This window comes from Salarias fasciatus, chromosome 15 (genome assembly GCF_902148845.1).
Source record: "Salarias fasciatus chromosome 15, fSalaFa1.1, whole genome shotgun sequence".
In the NCBI taxonomy this organism is placed as follows: domain Eukaryota; kingdom Metazoa; phylum Chordata; class Actinopteri; order Blenniiformes; family Blenniidae; genus Salarias; species Salarias fasciatus.
The window spans coordinates 11,304,097-11,327,797 of record NC_043759.1 but is presented as its reverse complement, the minus strand read 5'-3'; the positions used below and the strand labels follow the sequence as shown (position 1 = coordinate 11,327,797).

Here is a 23,701-nt window from a genome sequence, read left to right as displayed (position 1 = left end):
TTCAACTAAATATTGTTATCAAGCTGCACCAGTTGACTTCATGTTTCAAGCCCATGAGCGACTTGACCCTCCAATCTTGCTGCCACTCTCCACTTTATGTAAAATGAAAAAAAAAAAATAAAGTTCCATGCGGCTCGACATGCTGAGTCCAGGCGCCGTGACTTCTTGACCCTCCAGGCTAAATCTAATGGAGTTCTGCTTCTTTCAGCTCGCCTGTCTCTCTTCATCAACACACAACAGCCCCCCACATCGCCTGCGGCTCCGATACTAATATGGACTACAGTATGGTTGTTCATTTCATTTCACAGCCCGGCTTTGCTGGTAACGCTGAATGAGAGGAGCACATCTGCGCCAACAGAACCTGTCCTGCAGTGGAGGAGAAATATATATATATATATATAGATATATCTAACCCTCTGCTTTTACAGCTGTATGCATGTCAGCGTCTGTGGCTGTGAACTTTTACGTCGCGGTGTGTGTGTAGTGATACTGTGTGAGAGCAGAGCCGTGGACTGTTTGTCTCTCGCCCTCAGCACTACGTGCTCTGTGGCTGAGTCTGCTTGTCTGCTTTCTGCTGTGGTCTTTCATCACGTTCACTCCCCACTCTGGCATGCCTGCAACTACTCTGTGTGTTTGTGTGTGTGTGTGTGTGTGTGTGTGTGTGTGTGTGTGTGTGTGTGTGTGTGTGTGTGTGTGTGTGTGAGTGAGACCAGAACTTGACTGCCATCTAGTGGCCGAATGGTATTACTGTTGTGGTCGAGGTCAAAGGCTTCACATATTATTATGTGTGTGTGTTTTAAAAATAATACATATGAGGGAACTGTGGCGTGAAGGGTTGCGTGAGCTGTTTTTACCGTGGGCATGCGTTGTTTGTGGAAGCGGAGGGTTTTTACCTCATTAATGAAAGTCCATGTTAGTGTAGCGGGTCAGTTAAGTCAATGAGCGAGTGCTAATTTTACTTCACTTCTGTGCACCGCCACTTGTCACGCATTTGCATATAAATTGCTTTAAATGTGATGCTGCTGCTAAATTCCTTAACCGCTGCTTGTTTAAAATTCATGAATGCTTTTGAATTTTGTCAAGCACGGCTGAGCTGTCAAAAAATCCTTTGATGCTTTAAAAAAAAAAAAAGAAAAGAAAAAGAAGCAGATCCTTGCAGGTGTGCGTGTACATAGGCATTTGGCCTGAGATTTTGTGAAATGTTTCAAGTATTTCGCTGCTGAAAAAAACCCACTGTGAAGCTCCAGCTTTCAGTCTCTCTCTCTCTGTCTGCGTCTCGGTCTTTTGTGTGCTCAGACTCATTACCCAGTCTCGGCTAGCAGACGGAGGAGGGAATCTTGTCTCTCGGAGTGTGTATGGGTATGAATGTTTTAATTCATCGCTGCAGTTCTGAAGCCGTCTGCTGGAGGAGCGTTGACTTCTATAACATTTCAAACTGGGTCACTCTGGAGGGATGTATAGTAATAATACACCGCTCTGGTTTCTTCTTCAGTCTTGCACCATATTGCAGCACACTTCACCTGTGTTTGACCTCTTATCAATGCTGGGAAAACCGAGACATGAAACTTTCTACGGCCATTTCTCGGACTCCTTTCATATATCCACGCTTCCTTCTTCCTCCCCAGCTCCCTGGTGTTGCCTTCTATTGCTTGTGGGTGATCAGACTTTAGATAAGTACTCTTGTTCAGAGTTAATTTGTGTCTGCTGGTTGATTGTTTGCCTCGGGAGGAACACGGATGGCGCTAAAAGTAATTGAATGGCCTATTTACATTCTGCTAATTGATTCTGGGGGTTTTGATGAGGTGTGCGTTTTTTTTTTCTTCTTCTTTTCTCTACATGTTCATGCGCGTGCGTGTGTGTGAGAGATACAATGACAACAGTCCAGTGTAGCCCAGCAATTAAAGCAACAGTCTAGTATTTTCAGTATTCAGGTTCAGTATTTCAGTTTGTCTGGATTCAATAAGGAAGCGTTTCCATCTTGTTTAAACATATTTATACATGCCGGAGGGTTTTGTTAGCTTAGATAAAGGCTGAAACGTGCTGCTGTTCTGCTTATAACTAAGCTGCCCTGGTGTTTTATTAGTGATTGTCAAACAGTCTGAAGGAGTGGCCCGGAATAAAATATCCCACTGCATACACAGGAAATGTTCTCTCAAACCACTTGAGTAAAGAATGCTGACCGCGTCGTCTTTGTCCTTCATCTCCCTGCGTCCACACTCGCCCTGTTTATGTATTTCGGTCACACTGCACATCCTTGACATTCTTTTTTCAGCACTTCTTGTAATTCCTTCACTGCGTGTTTACTCGAACCTCGGTGTCACGTTTTCCTCTCTAAATGTTGTGACAGCAGGTCCAAACAGGATGCAGGTCAGCGATGTTAATAGTGTATTGATGAGATATTCGGGGTGGTCAGAATGTCACGAGACTGATTTCATTGCATTCATGCCGTTTGGCAACAAGGCTGCATGACTCCGTATTTAATTCAATATTTGGTTCTGTCAGCAAAACTGACTCTGCAAGCTGTGTGGACTCGAGACACGCAGGAGAAGTTGCTCTGGTTCTGATCCAGGCCCACGTCTGTCCTCCCCTGCCCTTCAACTCCCCTCTCCGTCTTGCTCTCACTTTCTCTCTACCCCCCCATCTTTCCTTTCTCTTCTCCCATGACCTCAGGGAGTCCTCAGGAGGTGCACTGTTCCAAAATGAGATGATTTTTTTTTTTTCTCCCTCCCATCCTGCTTTGGTTGCTCTCTCCCAAATTAACATAGAAAAACCCCAAACCTCACTGCTGAGTGACTCATTCAAATAATTGTTGCTTCTCGCTGTATCAGGTTACTCCTTTCTCCAACTCTCTCTCTCTCTCTCTCTCTCTCTGCTTTTCCTCCTTTTTCCCAAGTCCTGCCTGGTATCTGGGCCACTTGTGAATCGAGGCCTTTGAGTGAAAAAACAAGTGACACCAGAGAGGTGACCAGGAGTGTCATTTTCCAGACGGATTAGTGACAGACGACTCCTTTCCATCCGTTTACTGGATCACTTTAAATGTGTGTATACAGGAGTGTGTCTTTATTTTTAGCACATTGAGCCTTTAGGTGTGTCTGGGTGGATCCCAGCATTGTTCACAGGAAGGCACTTTTAAGAGGAGCGAGCCAGGCTATTCATAACCGAACAACGTGGAACAAGACAGCGAGAACAAAAGAGACGACACGGCAGAGGAAAAGGGAGTGCACGAGCGGACCAACGCAGTTCTGAAACAAGCAAGAAATCTGAGACTTTTGTTGAAGCATTTCTGGATTGAAGAAGGAGAAAGCAACATGTAGAGTGAAGGATAAGATCCCTCCCCCCCGGCCGATGTGAGTACTGTTGACGATCCTATGGCTGGCCCTCCCTGCTTTCCCCTCCTCTCCGCGTCCCATGTGAGCAGCGGTCCGATGACTGGACCTCTCTGTGTCTCCGCCGTGCCGACGCTCGGCTGCGCTCCGGCAGACATGCATTGTTCTCCACTGTACACCACTTGTTGCTCCCCTGCTCAGTGAGTTAGTCGGCGTCGGCTCTGCAGAGAAAGACTGAGAGGGGAAAGATTGACTGCCTGGCGGTGAGTACTGGCGTTTTAACTACGAGGCGACGCTCTCATTCATTTCTCTGATTAGTTGCAGGTTTCACCCAACGTTTCCGTGTCTGTCAGACGCTGAGCTTGACATGTGGAGTGAAGCATCTTTGAACTAGAACGCGGAGTTTGTCGCTTTGTGTAGTTTTTACAGGACCTTTTGTTCTGAGAGAGCGAACCCTCCGGTACTGAAAGCATGTCGAGCCTCGTCTCTCGTTTCTCACTGCTCCACTTTTTGTTGATTCACTCTATTAACTTAATTCAAAGAGCTTCTGCGGTGTGTGTGTGTGTGTGTGTGTGTTACTTACATGTGTTCACCGTTGTGTATAATGTTTGGAACTCTTCTTCATAATTACATCTCTGTTCTCTGTGTATGTGTACAGCAGTCCAATTTATTCCTCATGTGTTTCTGTGTGAATGTGGGAAAACCAAGGGAGGGGAAAAAAAAAATACTTGGGATGCTGACATACAGCTGTTTGTTTTCATTCTCTTAGGTTCTTATTGATTTTTATCCTCTTTACTCACTGAACAAGAACAATAGGCTCACGGCTGGCCAAGACCCCCAGTAAATAAGATGGCTAAATATCAACACCAAATCTCCTGCTCGGAGTCGGTCATTGATTTGGTTTGTCGTCAGCTGCACACACACACACACACAGGAGCGCACACACACACACACACACACACACACACACACACACACACACACACACACACACACACACAATCGGTCCGCGTCGTCCAGAGGAACTCCATTGTTTGCAGTGTGTAATTGTTTGTGTGTATGTGTCTAAAGGCCTTGTCCAAGAGGTCCTGGACAATGAAGTCTGTCACCAGGGGGATGTGGATTTCTACATCCCTCTCCGTCCCGCTCTCCCTCTGCTTTTCCTGTCCCCCCCCCCCCCACCCTCCTTCTCTCACATCTGGATCTCCACACAGCTGACAAGGAACAAGGGAGCGGATGAAAGGAGGTATATGGGGGAAAGGGAGAGGAGAAAAGGATAGAAATTGGAGGAAGGGGAGTTTTATTGAGGCCAGAGTTCCCCTGGTAAACTTCCCTGCTTGCAGGAAGAACAACTCTCATATTGTCATTATGAATGCCTTCAAAGGAAACACTGCGGATTTTGTTCTCACACATTAACTCACTGAACTCCTCTTTGTGCACATATAGAGCAAAATGTGGGATACACATTGATGTGACAGTGAGGCATAAGCTGCTGGAGTCCGAAGCTCAGAGAAGAGAGTGCAGGCACTTCATGAAGAGCTTTAACTTTGCTTTGACTCGAGTTTCTGATGGTAACTTTCGCACTCAGCTTTCAGCTGTCAATGCAGCTCCTGTTCCCTGTCAGTCTTCTCTCTTCAAGCTCATCAGTCCATCGCCACAGTCCGATGAGTATCCCTCAAGTTGAAGCTATTTCTTTGCCAAATAAAACTGTAAATGCCAACAGCTCCCAGCCAGAAAAGGGGGCCGGGTCGGGTGCCATAGCAACAGGTGTGTGTGTGTCGGTGTCATTAAAATTAAATAACAGCCATGGCTGCATGGCCATGCAGCCTATTTGAAGCTGCCTTCACATCTGCTCCCGAGGTTCTCATGCGGCACTGAAGAGCCGCGGACTCTGGGGGGGTGCTAATGATCGGGACAGTGATAAAACACCAGCTTTCATTTCCTCCACAGCCTCCCAAGAATTGTTTGACTTTGCAGTTTCTGCCATATGCGCATGTGTTTTTCAGCCATCTCCCTCTGTCAGGGCAGCTGGTCTGCGTCTGTGTGTGTGTGTGTGTGTGTGTATGTGTATGTGTGTGTGTGTGTGCGTGCATTTACTTTTCAGTTTATGTCTGGCTGTGAAACTAAGCCCGCGTCTTTGCATGACGAACGGGCCAGAAGTGGTGATGTTACAGTGCAGGTGGCACGAGTGAGGCTGAGGTCAGTGCTGAGTCGCCTCTCTCTCTCTGCCGTTCAGCATCTTTACTCCTCCAGTAAAAAGCCGCGTAAAAGATCAGTCTTGTGAAAGTAATTCAGACATTGTGTGTTCCTACGCTGCTGCCTTAATGGGCGTGACGTCAGCCCAGTTTGAGGGTCTCGCATTACATCAGTTAGCTGCTAAATGGAGCGGCGGCGAGTGAGGTGTTGTCATTTGGCACAACAAGCAGTGTACTGTACTGAGTGTGTGCCAGCAAGCGCATCATAGCACGTAGAGTGAAACGCGTGCAGCTGGGTCAGAAAGCAGTGGTTTGTTTTGGTCGGAGCAGAAGTATTCACTCAGCACAAGTGCGAATAGTGTGCACAACAATGATTCTCTCAGTGGCGGAACAAGACCGGGACGACTGCTGGTGACAAAGAAACCTCGACAATGGGGAATCTGATGCATAATCAAATGTAGATAAAGGTTAGTCTTGCTCATAAAGCTTGGAATTTTACAATACCTGCATTCACACAGAATGCTTCATTTATATTGAAACTTCAATCTAAAAACAGGGAGTATTCTCTCTGTGTGGCAACAATAACGCTCTTTCTTTGACCTATGTGGTAATATTTAATTTCATAAGTTGTTTTGAGCTCTGCCTTCAGCTCATCTTTTTCTCATTTTTGATCCCCGACCGATATTTTTTTTCTCTATTTCCTCTTTTATGAATCATTGTATGCGTTTCCATCACCTCGAATCAGTCGCTCCCACTGAGATCTTAGCCTGAGAGAGAGGGATCAGATAAATGCTAATGCCAATACAGACTGCGAGAAGAAATATGTTTGCAAATATGAAAGCTACACATGTATCACTGCCTCGCACCACGTTGAAAAGAGAGAGTTTTGTGATATTTCCTGTAATGTTTAACATCTGCAGTGTCACCACTCTCATTGTGAACAATTCCGAGAGCTTTCCGACCTACTAAAATTCATCACAGCAGCTGGTAACAATTACACAGGCATTCATTCCCTTGGTGAGCATTGCTGGGGCATATTTAAATCTGGGTTACAAGCATATTTTATAATACATATAAAAACAGTGACATTAGGGTTTGTCTTGTGAGCCAAGGCGTTTTGTGTCGAGACGCAAAAACCGAACATGACTATTCAGCTTTAGCTGGCTTAGAGGCAAGTGTGGAAGTAATCTGCTCCTGACTGCTCATGTTTGCATCTTCATCTCAGCCTTACACTGAAGTCAGTTTTGGCAAGTATATGCAAAATGATGCAAGAATTTTATAAAGTCTTATAAGTGTTCCTCAAGGCAAGCTTGTGAAGTAGTCATAAATACCTTTTTTAAAAGTGTTTTTAGTACCATATGTGCATATGAGTGGTCTCTCAAAACATGTTTGGCTTCTTCAAAATGTATCCGTTCCTCAGTCTGATTGTGTTTGACGTGTTAGATGGACTTCCACAGTCTGAGGCAGAGGATGTGTCAGTTAGATTTTTCTTTGCCTTTAGTGGTAATTCTGTAGTCTGGAATAAATTTACCATGATCTGATATTCACATGACGAAGTACCAGTGCATAAATTGAATGCAATGTACAGTATGAGTTTAGCATAGATGTACATGTGCTTGATACTGAATGTCACATTATTTAACACGTCAAAGTCCCCAACATCAAGAACTCTGGATTCATTGAATTCACTGAATAATTCGCTGTGGCTTTGTGGTTCCTACAAAAGAAGGCTTTTAAAGCTAATAAAGTCTATTTTGAAACTAGTCAGAGGCCAGGTAAAATCCAAGTTTCCAGCATGTCACAGGTTGCACACCATGTTGAGATGAGAGGATTACAGCTATTATCGGTGAAAAAGAGAACCCTCCCTGATTTTCGCCTGACTGTGTGTCTGGATACAAAGAGCTCTGATTACTGCTGGCACTGCTGCCTCACTTCCCAGGATTTCGAGCACCGACTGTCACAGCAGGGGGGGGAAGAGGAAAGGATATAGGAACACACAGACACGCATGTACCAAAACAAAAGCACATCAAATCAAATGATGAGCTCTTCATAGATTAATCTGCTGCTTTACAACAAGTGCAGCTTCATTTTTGAGTGTTTAGAACTGCATATTTCATTCCAGGCAGTGTATGGAGCTCATCTGTATTAACTAAATATGTTGAATATGCGTAACTTATGTGGCGAATATGACAACATTAGCCATGTTTATTTCTTTATTTCTTCATTGAAGCACGCTGCTGTATAACCCATGAGTCTTTAGCGAAAATGCCGATAAAATCTCCTGAGCTTGCTCAAAACCATGCATGCTTTTTTCCTGTTAGTGTTGCCTGTGGCAACGGGCTTGGCCGGGACCGGCGGTGAAGTCAGCGTTGATATACGAGCGCTGGAGTGCGAAGGATGACCTCAGCCGAGGGGAAGTCCTCGGGGACTCGTATCAGCTGTAGCCAGCGTTCACTTTCAGGATTTTCTCACACTCCGCATCTGTACTAATAAGTAAAGCTTCTCCCCCGCCTCCTTTGTCTGATACTTCACAGGCATCACAAATCACGAGCACGCAACGCGACCGAGACCCCCTGACATGCAGAGTCACACTCACCACGTGTTCACCGGAGCACGGGGATGTTTTGATACTGAGCTTCACGAGCTGTAATTAAAGCGGTTTGTGTTGTCGTTCAGGCTTCACACTGCTAAATAAATCAGAACATTTCCAACGTGACGGTTTTATGTATTTGTCCATCATGTAGTGTAAATATTCTTGAAGTGGCAGTAAAGTGAGGACAGTAATGAGTCCACACAGCACATATTTCTAAACCTCTTTCTTTTTTTTCCCTCCCTGAGCTGCATGGTCATATTTAAACTTGGACATTTTGATGCACAGTAACTAATATTTAGTGTACCCCTAATTCCAGGATCGCAATGAGACGTTCTGCATGCTGTAATTAAAATAATGCTCTTCACAAGTGAATTGATTCCTGGAAGTGAGGCCATTTGTGATGCTTGTCAGTCTGGGGATTTGGGCATCTGGCACATGTGCTCTGTGGCTTATTCCGGTGGCTTCCACCGGCATCTGTGTTCATGCTGAGAGACGTTGTTGGCAGCAGTGTATTTTTTTGCTGATATTTCAAAGACACTAGATTTAGTCTTTTCAACACAGCGGCTTCGGTGCCGTGGTGGCTTATCTATCACAGGAACACAGCTCATCCGCCCATCCCAGAATGGCCGGCCGACCTGTCCGGGTTGGCAGAGGGTCAATCCGGGACTCAAGAAGCAGTAAATCCACAGATGAATGGTTGCCTCTTCCTCGGACAGCTGTGCTGCTTACCCATGACTGAAAAGAATAATCTTAGTTCCACCAAACATCCATGGATACAGATCAGGAATGTGTGTTCTGCTCATTATTATTAGCGTGTCTGTTCATTTGCGAGCACATGTGCTATCATATGCATGAACCTGCTGTTCAAACCGGCACCTCTTAATCCGCTGTGAAAAACTAAGGCAGTTGTTTCTTCATCATATGTGTTATCTATGCCCTGCCCCAGGGGGCGCCGTTGCTCCAGCTGTGGCGAGTAAATTCCCTGTCCTGCCCTCTGGACCCAAACAGCACCAACTTTAGAACTTCCTTCTGTCTTCAGTCTCTGCCACTTAATCAATGTTTGTAATTGCTTTGCTGATCTTCTACCCTCCTTTTTCATCATAAAAAAAAACACTTTTACAGTGTTGTGAAGTCCCCCACCTCTCCTTGCTGCCATTACATCACTGCCCCAAAACCAGGCCGCAGCTGAAAAACATGTTTCCACCACATGCCCATGCCCTTCTCGTGCCAGTCGTTTTTCGTGCATAAACAGACTGAATCAGACGTCTGCTGGAGGTTATGACTGAGCTGAAGTCTGGACAGAAAGTAAGCAGGGCAGACTCTCCTCCAGCCTCAGTGACATTTCCGTGTAAGGCAGTGCAAAGTGAAGTGGATTATTGAGTCTGCGCCTCCATACCTTTATCCCTGCAATCTTGTTGAGCTCCAGTGGATGGTGAGTAAATGTGCTCCTGGTGTACATTTAACCCAGAATCAATATTTGTGTCTGGGATCATGGTGAAACGCAACAAATGCTTTTGAGCTTTGTGTAGCTGTGTGGGGAATCGAAGATTTGAAAGAAATCACATCCTGTTGGTACCTAGTGATTTAAATCTTCTTTTTAGTCATAAGGTTTTATAAACTTTGCAAAAATACTGGTCAGTAATCGAAAAAATAACTTTTTGTACTCATGGAGCTATTACAATGCACTAGCTATCTATTCAAGTACTAATTCACACTCGCACACACACGCATATCACTTAAAGATCCGCCTCATTAACTCTGAATTTGGTTTTTATCTCCTCCTCAGACCTGATGTACGGGGCTTCAAGCAGGTGAAAGTATTTTCAGATCTCCAGTCTTTCTTTTGCACGCCGTTAGGGCTTTGATGGTTTTCTGCTGCGGGATCATCTGGAGCAGATCAATCTGCAGCTGTCCCTCTATAATTTCCAGACTTTAACACAGCGAAGAGGGGAAAAAAAAAAGAAGTCTGCATCGGGAAAATAGAAGAAAGGAAATCACTAAATCCCACATTTTTCTATTTGTTGTCTGTGACAAACTTGTAACAGTAAAACAAGGCAGACACAGAGAGTTGGGATCAAAAGAGAGACAATCTGAGTTAATGGTCTTGTTTGTCTGAGTCTCTGTAGATATTATGAAGTATTTTAAGGTTTCTCACTCCTTCGAAAGCATTGACCTAAATTTTACGATAGCGTTGTGTGATTGATGTTGCTTTGGTTTAGAGGTGAGCATCATACTTTACAAACCCTATTTATTTAGGGTGTTTCTAAGGAGAGCGGAGCCGGTGGATGATGGATTTACGCTGTGTTGATGTTCTCGATAGCAGGGAGATTGAAGAAGCTGAGAGGAGGAAGGTAAATACCACCGTGGCCTCGGCGAGATGCCAGCTTTCCACTGCAGTATATGGATCTTTGTTTTGGCCAGCATGGGCCCGGCACCAAGCCCTGCGGCACAACACTCCGCAGCCAACACGGGCCTCCTGTGAACGTGTGCGTTTGTGTGTGTTTGGGCGTCCTGCGGGGCCCTCACCGTTCCGACCGTCCGTATCCTCCACCCTGCAAGATCAGGGTTTGTTCTCAAACACTGGCGGGGCTTTTAATGTTGTTGCAGGAAACACGGTCTTTGTTGATCACTTATTCAAGCATTTCATAAGGGGGAAAAAAAAAAAGAAAAACTAATGGCATCTCTGTTGATTCAAACAAACCATCCACCTTCTCTAAGTCAGGTATTAAACGTGTCTTTTTAATTCACAGGGGAGACGTAAACTTAATTGACAGTAAGAATATTACTTGCAAGAGCATCTCATAACTTTTGAAACCCATCTGATCACTGAAAGCTCCCAAATAAACTATTATGGAATCAAATAAAGACCAATTGTAATGTTCAGAAATGTGCCTTCGCTCGACACGCTCCCTCTGTTCTGCAGCCCAGAACATGTTTTACTCAACATGAACTTAATCTCAGCGGGTCAATTAACCTTTGTGCTGCTTGTGGTCCCACTGAGATGTCTTGGCTCCCGAAAGGCTCCGGTCTTCCAAGAGAGCGAGGGGAGCCTGCGGATCCGGCTCTTCTCCGGCCGGCCTCTAACCCAGACTGGAAGGACAATCATTAATCCCACAAAGCTAATGGCCACCAACTGCTCCATTTGTTTAATTTATCAGCTTGGGAGTGAGGCTGTTTGTTGTTGTTGTTGCGCATGATAGCAGGTCGGCTCAGGCTCCGCACAGATAAGATCTGTGGGGATCACGGATAACGGAGGCCGGCGAGGAGTCGAGCCAGTGAGCCAGCAAGGTGTGGTAATTAGTTGTGAGTGACCGTCTGGACCAGAGATTTTCAGGCAGGACTCCCCACCAGCCCGTAATGAGGTCTCTTCAGGCCGAAGCAGCCGCCACCACACCGCGTGCCAAGCATTGTGTCGTCGCCATGGTTACCTCTCAGTCCGGTTTGGAGTCGAAATCATCCCACTTTCCATCATGAAGGAACGTTTTTCTTAAAGATAAAAAATATATATTCATCAGTATGAATGGCAATCGCATTACCGCTTATTGCATGCAGAAAAACACAGCAGATCTGTAATTATCTGTATTGTTTGTTGAATAAGTCACTCGTGTAAATCTTTTTTGCTCGTCCTTCATATCAAAATTTATTTGCCTGAGAACGCCGTCCACTGGTCTGACCGTTGGCTTGTGCGCGAACCTTCCCCCCCTGTAATTAGGAAAATATACAAGTTTGTGTTTTTGCGGTTTTACGCTGCCGCTGGTTTCATATTTTGTCGGTGTAAGCAGGATCCTCTGGGGTAAAATGGGGGGAAATTCCTGTGAAAGTGGAGGCCTACAGTGGTTGAGCTGAGCTTGCATTATGTTTGTGTGTTGTGTGGTTGGGCTGCGAGTAGACAGCCAACCCGACAGACAATCTGCACTACACACACACACACACACACACACACACACAGAGTAAGCCCTGAAAGTTTCACTGTCCATTTTTCATCAGTTTATTTGCTGATTTAAAAGATTTTCTCATTTTTTTGGTTCCTTATTTGATCCAAATCTGTTTTGGTCCTTTGTTTTTTTTTTTAGCTTTGCGTGGGATCAGATCCCTTCTGATCTGCAGTGCACAGTGAGGCAGGACAATAGTGCTGCTGCAGATCTGCCTCAGACTCATTTCATGACCTGTCTGACTCACTCTGAAGTGTCTGCCGACACTCGAGTTACCTGAATGAAGTTATCACTGCCCTTCTCCAGCAGGTTATCTAAAAATGGATTGGAGTTCATTTCAGTGTGCAGGAGCCGTGGGTCTTCATGATTAAATTTCATTCTGATAACAGTTGTCTTCAGTTGAATGTTTTTGCAAAATGTGGAACTTTTTTTTTTTCCTTTTTACCTCATGAAGCTGAATAATAGCTTTGGAAAACGATTCATCATTGGCACAGCACTTCCCAATGCCTTTAACACCGTGACTTTAACCAGCACTGAGCCGTACGTCACACGCTTGTGTTGAAAATCCCTCTGCGCTGAGGTTTTGATGCGATTCCACCGCCGTCAGAAGAATCTTCTCTGCGTGTCGGCAGCGCTGTCGATTTGACTGTAATGCAACGACCGGCCAAATGCGTGTGCGACAAATCACGTGTCACAAGTCTCTGCGTGAGATATATGATGGCTGTGTGAATCCTGACTGTAATTATAGAAAGCTGTTCCACAACAGCCCCGGGCTGGCCGAGCAACAGGTTATTATAACAGCTAATACATAACCGAATGCCAGAATCTTCGGTATTTTGCTGCAAGCGAACAACATGACATGAAACTTTATACCCTCATGAAACATAGTAAGTATTTTTTTTCAACAAAATATCACTTTTGCAGTCATTCATCTTCACTTTCACTGCTCAGTGTGTATCAGTGTTTGTGTATGATTTTCCAGGAATACCACATTCAAAAGACCCTTTCTGTCTTTGTCACTGTTCGAAGCTTGAATGTTTTATTTTAGAAACAACCGTCTTACTTTTCACCTATTTCAAGACTTTAATGATCTGTTAGACCTCTCTCTGTTTTGTGTTGTTTCACTCAACTCCATACAGGTGAGAGTATTTATGTGGAGAAACAAAGCAGAAACAGGCTCATATAATGTTTTATGGAGCCCTACTGGCTACTGTCTGGTTAGCTTTGGAGTGAATGAATGCGAGCTCCCCTATCTGGGCTTGAAAGCACGTGCATGTTCATGTTTCTCTGCATTTATTGGACTTCCATAAACCTGAAACGCGCGCCATATAACCGAGCTTTGGTTGAAACCGCAGTGCTTAATTACGCAGCGTGTTCGCAGCACACGAGCTCATTAATAACGTCCAGGCCCAGCAGATTTTTACTGTACTTAGCTGTGGGGCTAACATATGGCCGCCTGGCTTCTATTAAAGGCTGTGGAAGAGAATTTTTGAGACGGTCCCGTGTCCTGCGTGAGCCGTGTGGCCTGTAAGTATAGATTTCAACAGCAGAGGGAAGCAGTCTGTCCCACCTTCGCCTCAACGTCCAGATCTGTGTCAGGTACTTGGGAAATAGTCTTTTGAAAATAGTCTAGAAAAGTGATAAGTTGAATTAAAATGAATTGAATTGAAAGCTGTCTCCCTGTTAAGGTGAATGGGGGTCGTCTGTCTCTGTGATGGACTGGCGATATATGGAGGTTGTAGCCCAATTTCACCCACGGTTGGCTGGGATTGGCTCCGGCGCTCCACAAGGCTAAGCTAAATAAAGACAGAAATGGAATTTCAAATCTTTAAACTGAAAATAATGCATAATATATACAGTGTAAGGCTGCCGTGTTGAAATATCCACCGCAGGATTAGAACCTGTTTGTTTAAAAAATAGACTTTAAAAGTAGTTTTTTCACCCACTGCCCTATAAGATTCAAATATTATCAACTTTTTGGGAACAGAAGCAAAATGTGTATATATATATGACCTTCAAAAGTTCAATTTAACCAAATTAACAATTTTATTTATTTATTTTGTGGTTTTAAGTTGCAGCTTCTGCTTCGTCTTTAATGCGACACTGTTCTTAAACTGTACATCCAGTGCAGACGTCCAGCACACGGAGTGAGATGACATACTGGACATGAGCCGTCAGCCTGGCAGTGCCATCCCTGACACCCGTCCAGCTGCCAGCCGGGCCTCATGACCTCCGTCCACACTGAGACCAACACATCTGCTCTGTCTGCACCTGCGGGGCCGCTCCAGCAAACAAGCAAACAAACCGCGTTCTTGTTATTTTCTGTCACACCTGTGGACGCCACGCCGACAAAGACGTAATCTGTTCCCTTCTTCACTGCCTCCTCCGATTCACACTCCCGCCTGCACACATCCACCGAGTTCAAACACGCAGGCTGTGCACGCCGTTTAAGGACTCGTAGCCTTTCACACAGTGCTGCTCATTATATCATAAGCTTACTTACATCCACAACAACATCTGTCCTTTCAGTCCTGCCTGATCGAAACACCCCCGAACCCAAAGCTCACACACTCACATGCACACAGTGGTGTAACATAATCACCGACCACATGGTCGCAGAGGCATGCGCCGCATGGAGAACCCAGGAATTCTGGGCTGAGCTGAAATATGCTTTGTTTCTGCATTAGTGTAATTTCAACACAAAGCACTTCAAAGGATTGCTAATAAACCGCTGAAAGGATGGATAAAAACTTGCAATTACAACGATTAAGTGCTTGGAGTTGTGGGAGGCGTGATTCAGTCTGGAGTGTATGCATATAGGCACATTCACATAATTGCAGCACGAGAGCAGAGGGAAGATGAGCACCAATGAGAACGTTGAGTTTTAGTCAGCAGGTCATGTTGTTGCAAACATTGTGGGCATCCAGATGTTTTGCTGTGCTGTGAGATACAGACTTATAGACTTGATAATAACCATTACCTCCTTGTTTCTTCTGACATGTATGAGCTGTTTGGAGAAATCTTGACAGTATGCATGTTGATGCTCACAGCTGGTTGTCATCTGCTTCTCGTACCTCAGGCTGACCTTCATCTGTTTTTTTTTTCTTTTCCTGTTTCTGTTTGTTGTCATTCTCTGCATTCTCCCTGCTGCCCATACGTATCACTCTCTGCTTATCTGGCTCCCTCTCAGTGGTCATCTTCTCTCTTTCTGCTCTTCCCTCCCCTTCCAGCCCTGTGGTATAAAAGCCCAGTGTTGATATTTGAAGTTAACGTTTCTTCAGGTTTCAAAGCGCCCCAGTGTTTTGGTTGACCGCCCCGTGAAAAGTAATATGGAGAAAACACAAACAGCGGGCTGAGCATTAAGACTCCCTTAAAGCGTTGTTTTCAGTGGAAAGACCAGCGTGTTGATTTAATTTAATGAGCCGCTTGGCTGGGGGAGGGGACCAAAGAAACAGTAATTAGTTGTCATGCTAATTGGGCTTGTGTGATAACTCCTAGACAAGACTCAGTGGTGTGTGAAGCACTGAAGGGCTGAGCTGTCTGCAGACTCTTCACACACACATTTATTGCACTTTTGGATAAACATAAGCACACGTGTATGCGCGCGGTTAAATCGCAACAACAAGTGCTCACTTTCAGAATCAAAGAAAAGGCCATAAATGTGTCGAGCCTTCGACCCACAGACTCAAGAGGGAATTAATGATGTGAAACTCTTGATCCCAATTATTCACCAAGAGAAGGCACGGCGAAGACTTGAGGATATCGGTTTAGGACTTCAGTCTAATTAGTTGACGTTTGTGAGAACGGCATAACAACAGTGAGTTTTATGCAATCAGAGCTGAAGAACGGTGTCCGCGTATTGAAAATAATAAGGATCCAGACTGGAAAACACACATCTGTCTATCGGTGTGTCAGTAGTAAAGTATACATGTACGTGTCGGTGTGTGTGGCCATGTAACATTCCTCAACTGTGTTAGTTGTGCCCTTGATGTCAGTTTATCAGGTTGTTAATCACTCACTGCCCTTCTTGACTCCCAAAGGGGGTTATTTTTAAAGCGCGGGGTCACCGACCTCTAAGGAGGGTCACTCTCACTATCAGGGGAGGTCCAGCCCTGCCGTGCCTTAATGCCATCTGCGGTCTGTTTCTGCCTCTATTTCAAGTTTCTCTTCGGTGTTGTCTCCTTCGTACTGACCCTCACACTCGTCACCTCGCGCTTCTTCCTGCCTCCACGTCTCTAATGGCCGCGGTTTACACTCGCTACCTGGCTTTGTTGTGATCTTCCTTATTCACCTCCACTGGAAAATGACACGATTCGATATACGCTGTAATCCGGGGCATGGGAATTTATGGAAAAATCTCCCACCTTGACAGATGTGCAGCCGCCTGTGGGAACTTTGAAGTGGGTTAATGAAAGGACGTGGGAAAGTGATTAGTTGAGTTTGTACAGATTTAATTCATTCTGCTGACTTCAGGAATCTGCCCTGCTCCTCTTTTCGGTCCTGCTACTTTTCGTAGAGCACTAAACAGTTAACAAATAGTGTTTTACCACTAAAGCTTGGTGATTAAAAACGTGTTTTTATATCTGGCAAAAACTCACAGAAATCATTTTGTCTGCTCGGCCTCAGTCTTGATGACACTGCTTTATTCTGCACATAGAAGGATCAGCAAATAGAAAAAAAACAAAAGATAGTTTGCATGATGAGACAAGGAAACTATTAATAATGATTAGAAACAACGTGCTGGAAGGCCTTGAAAGAAAAGATGAAAGCCGGTGGATGTGTCAGAGCAGCCATAACACAGGAGATGAGTCAGGAAAAGGTTAAGGTCCTGAGGTTTCACAGTTTCTTCAAAGTGTGTCAGCAGTTTATACTCATGACTTCATCCTTTTCATTGAAGCACATCCTATATATTTAGAGAACCATGAAATAAGTTTAGCTCTCCCATTCCTTTTTTTTTTTTTTTTTACAACAAAACCTATAGACACGGGTAATTGGCTGCAGGCGTATCTTCTGCAGCACATTTTGTCCAAATGTTCCCATTGAATCTCATCCAGGAATGTACATGAAAGAAACTGTAGCGTGGAGTAAATCCGTGCGTAGAATGGGTTGAAACAAGCAGGGAGTGACTGTCCCTTCCTCCTGTCTGGCAGCCTTACACCTTGATTAGTGGTTAGTGTGAAAAGAAGGAAAGCAGGCAGCGAGACACACACACACACACACGCATGCCGGCAGTGTTTGATGAGCTCGTGCTCAGTCAACAGGCTTCCTCTCCTCCTCATTAACAATCTGACCTCTTTGTTTGAGGCTCCCCAGGTGGGGGTCACACTGTCATGTATGTGGGTTCAGGACATTTTCTTTTTCTTTTTTTAAAGTGATACAGACGGCGTATGAGACGCCCTCTTATTACACTCACCACGACACGGTCACTGCAGGGCAGAGCAATGGCGTCACTGCGCCAGAGACCATTTGCTGCCACTCGGGGGGTTACAGATGTGATCCGGGCAGACCCCCGCACTGTCAACTCGACGCCTAACAAAGCGGCTGTTGTGTGAAGAGGGCGTTCTGTGTGTTTAGACTGTAAGCAGGATAGTGTTGAGCAGCTGTTGCTCATCCAAGGCCTGTAAAAGTCATTCTTCACCTACACAAACCTTAAACCGCGATATTGTGTCTGAAGGAAAGGCCAGAGCCAGCTAGAGGAGGGGCCTCCTGGAGAATACAATCGGACATCTGGTGTGTGGGAAAAGAAAAAGCTAATTTCAAAATGTGTTTTGTTTTCCTGAAAGTTGCTCCACTTGAGTCTAGACTTGGAATATCTCCGTGGATTACTGTGTGATCTTGGACCAACCGTCTCGATCTACAGAGGAGCTATTATGAACGTTAATCCCCACACCTTCCCTTTTTTTTTTTTTTCTCCTCGGGAAAACCTTCACAACCACTCCCTGAACAAATAATGGCTTTAAAATGAGGGGAAAAATTATAGCGTGGCACACCTTGATCGTATTTCAATTGTGACAAACATATCAGTGAAATTCTTGAACCATACCTAATTGGCCCAATGGCTGCTATCAAATAGCCTATTTGCCTGCGCTTCAGATTGAAACTTTATCTTTGTGGATTATTGTGTAACTGATGGCCTTTTGCATGGTTCCACCAAAGGAATGTGGGGGAACAATTTTTTTCCTGAGTCTCCTCTCTTTCTCCTGATTATATTCTTCCTGCATGTTGTGATTTGATGCGGTCGTGTCTGACCTGGTAAACAGCCCACAGGTAATAATGCAGAGGAAGCCCAATGAAGAATGATAAAATGTTTGCTGATGCTTTTTTTTTTTCCATCTCTCCAGCGCTGATCCTTTCTGCCTTGTGTCATAAGATCTGGCAGCTGTAGCCGCTCTGAGAAAATGTAGAGGGGAGAGCCAGAGATAAATTCAGGACTTCTGCTCTCACAATGGAGAGGGCTGCCGGTGGGGAGGAACAATCGGCTGATCAGACGGGATAGATGTGCAATTTCATGCTTGTACATAAACTGCTTCTCTCTATTCCACTTGTATTCAAATGGCATCTGCAGCACTGAAAACAGTGTTGTTACACCGGAGGCCACCTGCTGTTGATCTTACAGAAACATTAAATCTATCTGAAACAAGAAATAAATTGTTTTAAAAGTAGTTCCAATTAAAAAAACAAAAAAAAAAAAAAACAAACTTATGTTTTCATGTCATCCATTATTCTTGACTGAATCCATGCAGGAAAAAGGCGCTCTGTGTGCCACCCCTCAAAACATTTTTTTCCCATGCTCTTTTTTGTTTTTCCACTCAATTGTGTGGAGAATGTGCTTTGTTCACAATCCCCATTCAAAACGGGCAGGGGAGATGTATTGGTGGAAAGCATGTCAGCATGAGATTAAACAAAAAGAAAAAAATAAGGAGAGAAGTTCGGTGCCAACCGCCGTGAAACTATTTGACTTTTTGAGAATATTTGGTATCTTCACAAGTTTAAACCTGCTTATATGTGTTACAATTACAGGAGTTCAACAGGTTGGAAAAAATGATTCTCAGGTTTAAGTGCAGGTTGCAGTAATAGTACAATTAAAAGTTCCGTTTGAAAATGTGTTCAGAGGTAAAGTCTCCAAAGAGCCACAGTGCAGGTTAATACAGATGATTGAGCAACTAATCAAACCAAATAAGAAAGGACAACAATAAAGTTAAAAGGAATTTACACTTGTCAAACTTGGTATTGCAGAATATTTCAGGGTTTCAAAAACGTTTTATTCTTTGGAAATATGAAAAATGTCCTAATAAATAACAAAAAACGTTAAAAGTACATGTTTAGTTTAGTTTATTTTATTTGTTTCTTTTTTAAAACAACAACACAAAAACAAAAAAATGATGAAAATGCAACAGATGTCAGTTTGGACACAAAACAAACGAAAGAAAAGGAAAAGAAAGAAGAACAATCTTATTATATCTGCCCCTTTGCATACAAATTATTTAAACTGATACAAATTTACAATACTCAAAACATGTAATACACTGATGAGTTGCTGTCCTGTAGTTAATGTGTTATTTTTGAAAAATGTAGCCTGAATAAGACTTTTGTCTCTAGAGTTTTATGTGCACAGTGGATCAAAAACAGTGTTTGTTATTATGACAGTTATGCCTTTTAGGCGATCCATTTATCTCAATACGAGTACAAACCCAACCAGAGGAGATGTTATTAAGACAAAACATCGATATTAGCAATGAAAAACAATCCAAGAGGTTTGTTTCTTCAACTCTAACAGACTAAAGGAAGCTGCTTATTTGAAGAAACGTGTGACTCTTCAGTGAGTTTTGCTGCCCTGTGTTGTGGGATTGGGAGGAGTGAGGGGGAGAGAGAGCTCGGTGGAGTGAGGGGGAGAGAGAGCGAGGGGGGAGGCGCAGCGCCGCGCGCTGTTTGGAGGATTAGCTCTGTGTTCCCGGCGCTCTCTCTCTCTCTCTCCGCTGTTTTTTTTAATGGAAATACGCGCTCGTGTGCCCGCTCCACAACTTTTGCCAGTTACCTTTTTGACGCTCGTCGAGGAACTTGAGTAACTTTTCCGAAAACTTTTTCTTCCTCCCCTCCCCACCCACCTGGAGGACGTTTCCCTGCCGGTGTTGTGGTTCGGTGAACACCCGGGAGCGGACCTGCGCGGCGCGGCTGCGGAGCAGAGACCAGCCCGCTCGGGGGGGGTTAAGATCACTTGTGTGTCTACAGAACACAAGGCCCACCTGTCTTTATCTTGTTTTTTTTCCTCTTCTTTTTAATATCTAAGTCGATCAAACAGTTCGCCGTGGGAGTCCCGTTAACATGTCGGGACGCAGTTTGCGCGTGAAACTTTTAATCGTGCCAAGCAATGCTGGAGCCGTCCGCCGCTGCGCCAAGGGCAACTTTCTGTAAGGAGCAGCTTTGGCACGGAGATCTTGTTTACGACTGGGCCTCAGCCCGTGGCTTCGGACTCCAGCCTCTGCGCCGTCCAGACCTGACTGTCGAGTGAAGTTTCGCTAAACGCCATGGAGGAGGATCAGGGGACCGGCGCGTCTTCGGATGAGCCTCGGGGAGACGGCGCGGCCGCTTCCGACAGCTTTTCCCAGCTGTGGACGGACGTGATGGGGATGCTGGTAAGGTTCTAGTTAGGGGGGGATAACGCGATTGCTGTCTGGCATCACAACAAACTGATTTTTTTTTTTTTTTTTTTTTTTTACCCTCGTCTTCTCAACAACACTTTTCGCGTCTGTAAGGCCCGCAGTGAGAGTCTGACCCAGCAGCTCTGCTGGTGGTCTCTTCAGGTGGTTTAGCAGTTCACACAGTCCAGGAGTGGATTTGATCCCGAGTTTTAACCCTCTGTAACTCAGGTGTGCGTTTGTTATTGGGTGGTATTTCCTGGACTTCCATACTTACTTCTCAGAGCTTTTAAGATTTTTTTTTTAAATAATTTCTTAAAATGTTATATTCTGGTGTGTGAGCTTGGCTCAGTAAAGAATCTGGTTTGCTTCTTTTTAACTTCTGTTAATGGGTTTTGCGTGCTCAACGTGTTTGTACTTTTTAAAAGCTCGTAAATCTGGAGGCACAGTGGTGACAGCATGCAGCACAGCTCGTTTTGTTACAACATCATCAGAGTTTTACAGGATGGAGGAATCTGATTGATCTCCTGACTTATGCATGGCAGCAACTTCTAGTCTGCTTTAAGCCCGAGGTGTTAATTTGGTTTAGTCTGGCTCTGAAAATGTGTGTGTGTGTGTGTGTGTGTCCTCCCTCCTTGACACTAGGTGGGAGACCTGGCTTCTATCCAGGCAATTTATCTGGATTTATTGCCCCTGAGGCAAATGTCTGCAGGGGCAGTGCTCATCCTTGTTGTTTTTTCCCCTTTTCAAACTGAAACAGAAACACACTTAACCTCTATCAAAAGTTTAGTTACCTTCAACAAACTCTTTGATAAAGGTTCCTCAATCTCTGTATTACAATGTCAGAAATTTGTCATCCAATGTGAAAAGGGTCACTTAATTCAACTTTAATTATCTTTTAGACAGAAAAATTAGTCAAACCCAATTAATTTCATTCAGTGGTTCAAATGGCAAGAAAGTGACGCTTGCAGATCGAAGTCTTAACCAAATTGCCCTTTATAGTGAACTTTGTCTTCACAATATGAGTCAGTTTTTATCTTGAAACACATTGTAAGCACAAAGAACGCCGTATCTTTGGTGCATTGAAATGGTTGTTCTATATATAAAAGTGACGCTCTTTGACTTTCAATGGCTTTTGTTTTGCCGGTGATATCTGCCCTTTAAATTCAGGCCCGCCTCACGGCCGCCATGTCTCACTGTCCCCGTGAGAAGAAATCCGTTTGGTTGTGGTTTCCCTCACGTGAGAACAGGCCGACATGCCCCTACAGATCACTCCTGATAAAGATCTGGTTGACACGCTTGCTGTATTTTATGTTTGAACACAAAAAGCCAAAGTTGAGAGCTCCTCTTCGTCTACCAGGGACGGCACAGGTAATTATTAAAACACACAGCAGAGAGTTCTTCCACATAATGTCGTCTCCGGTTGAACTTTTCAAAGTGAGTTTTTGTCATGTTTTGACTGTAAATCAAAGGCTAAGTCGGTGTGCAGCGTTTCTCCGCGGGCGTCCTGACTCTGAGGTTAACCATACACACAACGTGTGGAGGAATGTGTTTAATATGAATACCGAAGAAGGCCAGTCATTTATTTGTGGTTGAGGCAGAGTAAATAGCCCCTCAGCTAATTAAAATTCAAAAGTAGTTTAGGAAAGTGTGGTGCACGAGGTATACTAGTTATAGATTTGCAGATCCCCGCTTCTGTAAAGTTCAAACCCCACTTCTGGAAAGTTGAGGGATTTTTATCCTTTTTTCCTTCTTCTGAGCTACACGTCTTTATTGATGGCTAATTGAAATAAAAACAGTCTGATCTGTCTCACCGTATGCATTTATTTCTGAGTTATGGATCCATATTGATGTTCACGTCCCTCACATAATCTAAATTCCAGTTTTGTTTCTATTACATTATGTTGGCCACAGTATTCATTAAATAGCTGTTATAGATTATAAAGTGCAGCGTAGAAGAGGGACATATGTAGCTGTTAACTTTCAGTCTGTCTCCCTAGTAAAACTATGAGCTGAGATCACTGATCTGGCTCTGTGGCGTCATTTTAAAGCTCCGTCTTTCCCACTTTGAAGAAGTTCCCCTGCCTTCGCTGAGTCGAGGCTTTATGGAAACAGTTTACAGGCCTGCAGAGAACCCTTCTCTTCTCCAACACAGTTTCGTGGCGTTCTGCTCAGCGTGGGCGGAAGGTTCATCTGTAAACACGAGGATGCAGCGCTGCTCTCGAGACATGATTATTGATTTCGAGACATATGGTTGGATGAAATGATCCTTCAGTGCATAAAACACTCCCTATGTAGGAGCTGCATGTGTCCTGGTATTTTTCTGCTCTGCTAACTGAATTTATATTCTTGCACAGTTCATAAAAGCCTAATATTTGCCTGTTGCTGCCCAGTGTAAGTCTGCTCACTTCTCCTGCGCTCCCCCCTCCCCGGCCGGCTGCGTTATTGAGGTCACACAGAGATCTGGCAGGTTTCCTCTGCTGGGATGGCGAAGCGCTGTTCTGCTCAAGCCACGGATATCCTGAGGAAGCCCTCTGAAAGGAGTGAGCCGCGGCCCCTGGTCCCGCCGACCTCAACAGCCTCCCACTGTTGGCTTCAAACGCCAAACGCTGCAGGTTAAAGCCAGACATCTGTTGGTCCTGTGGAATCATATATTGCTCTACCTTTAACAGTTTTCAGGACCAGCTGTGGCTGAGTAACAACATTTTACATCAGCAGTTGTTTTTTTAACTGTCTCCATCCATCTTTTGTGTTTCGGTTGGTGAATTTCAGGGTGGAGTATCAGAACAATTACTTATGACTTTGGCAGAGTAATTACATTTCACCTTGCTACCTATAAGGTGTCCATGTTTTCTGCGTTTTCCCTTCAGTACAAAGCGTCACCGCAGTACCATTCAAGCCAGTCGGTGGAGATTTCAATCTGCCACTCCAGTCCTGAGATCACGTAGCGAGAAGAAAGTGATCGCACCTCTGACGCTCTAACGTTACATCAGATCCACAGGCCCCGCTGTAAACTGT

The 23,701-nt window shown here is 44.5% G+C and overlaps 1 protein-coding gene across 8 annotated transcripts in view; it reads left to right on the top strand.

The window, feature by feature from the left end:
• The window catches only part of sash1a (SAM and SH3 domain containing 1a), a 141,681-nt gene that overhangs the window by 78,090 nt on the left and 39,890 nt on the right, over positions 1 to 23,701 (top strand). The window contains exon 1 of one of the 8 annotated variants that reach the window (XM_030110926.1): positions 20,070 to 20,680. The exons of 5 other annotated variants lie outside the window; for them this stretch is intronic. In XM_030110926.1, coding sequence (XP_029966786.1) covers positions 20,573 to 20,680 — 108 coding nt within the window. In that variant the 5' untranslated portion in view covers positions 20,070 to 20,572. Of the gene's footprint in view, positions 1 to 20,069; positions 20,681 to 23,701 lie in introns of those variants that run through there. 2 more of the 8 variants (XM_030110929.1, XM_030110930.1) reach the window with 2 other exon arrangements.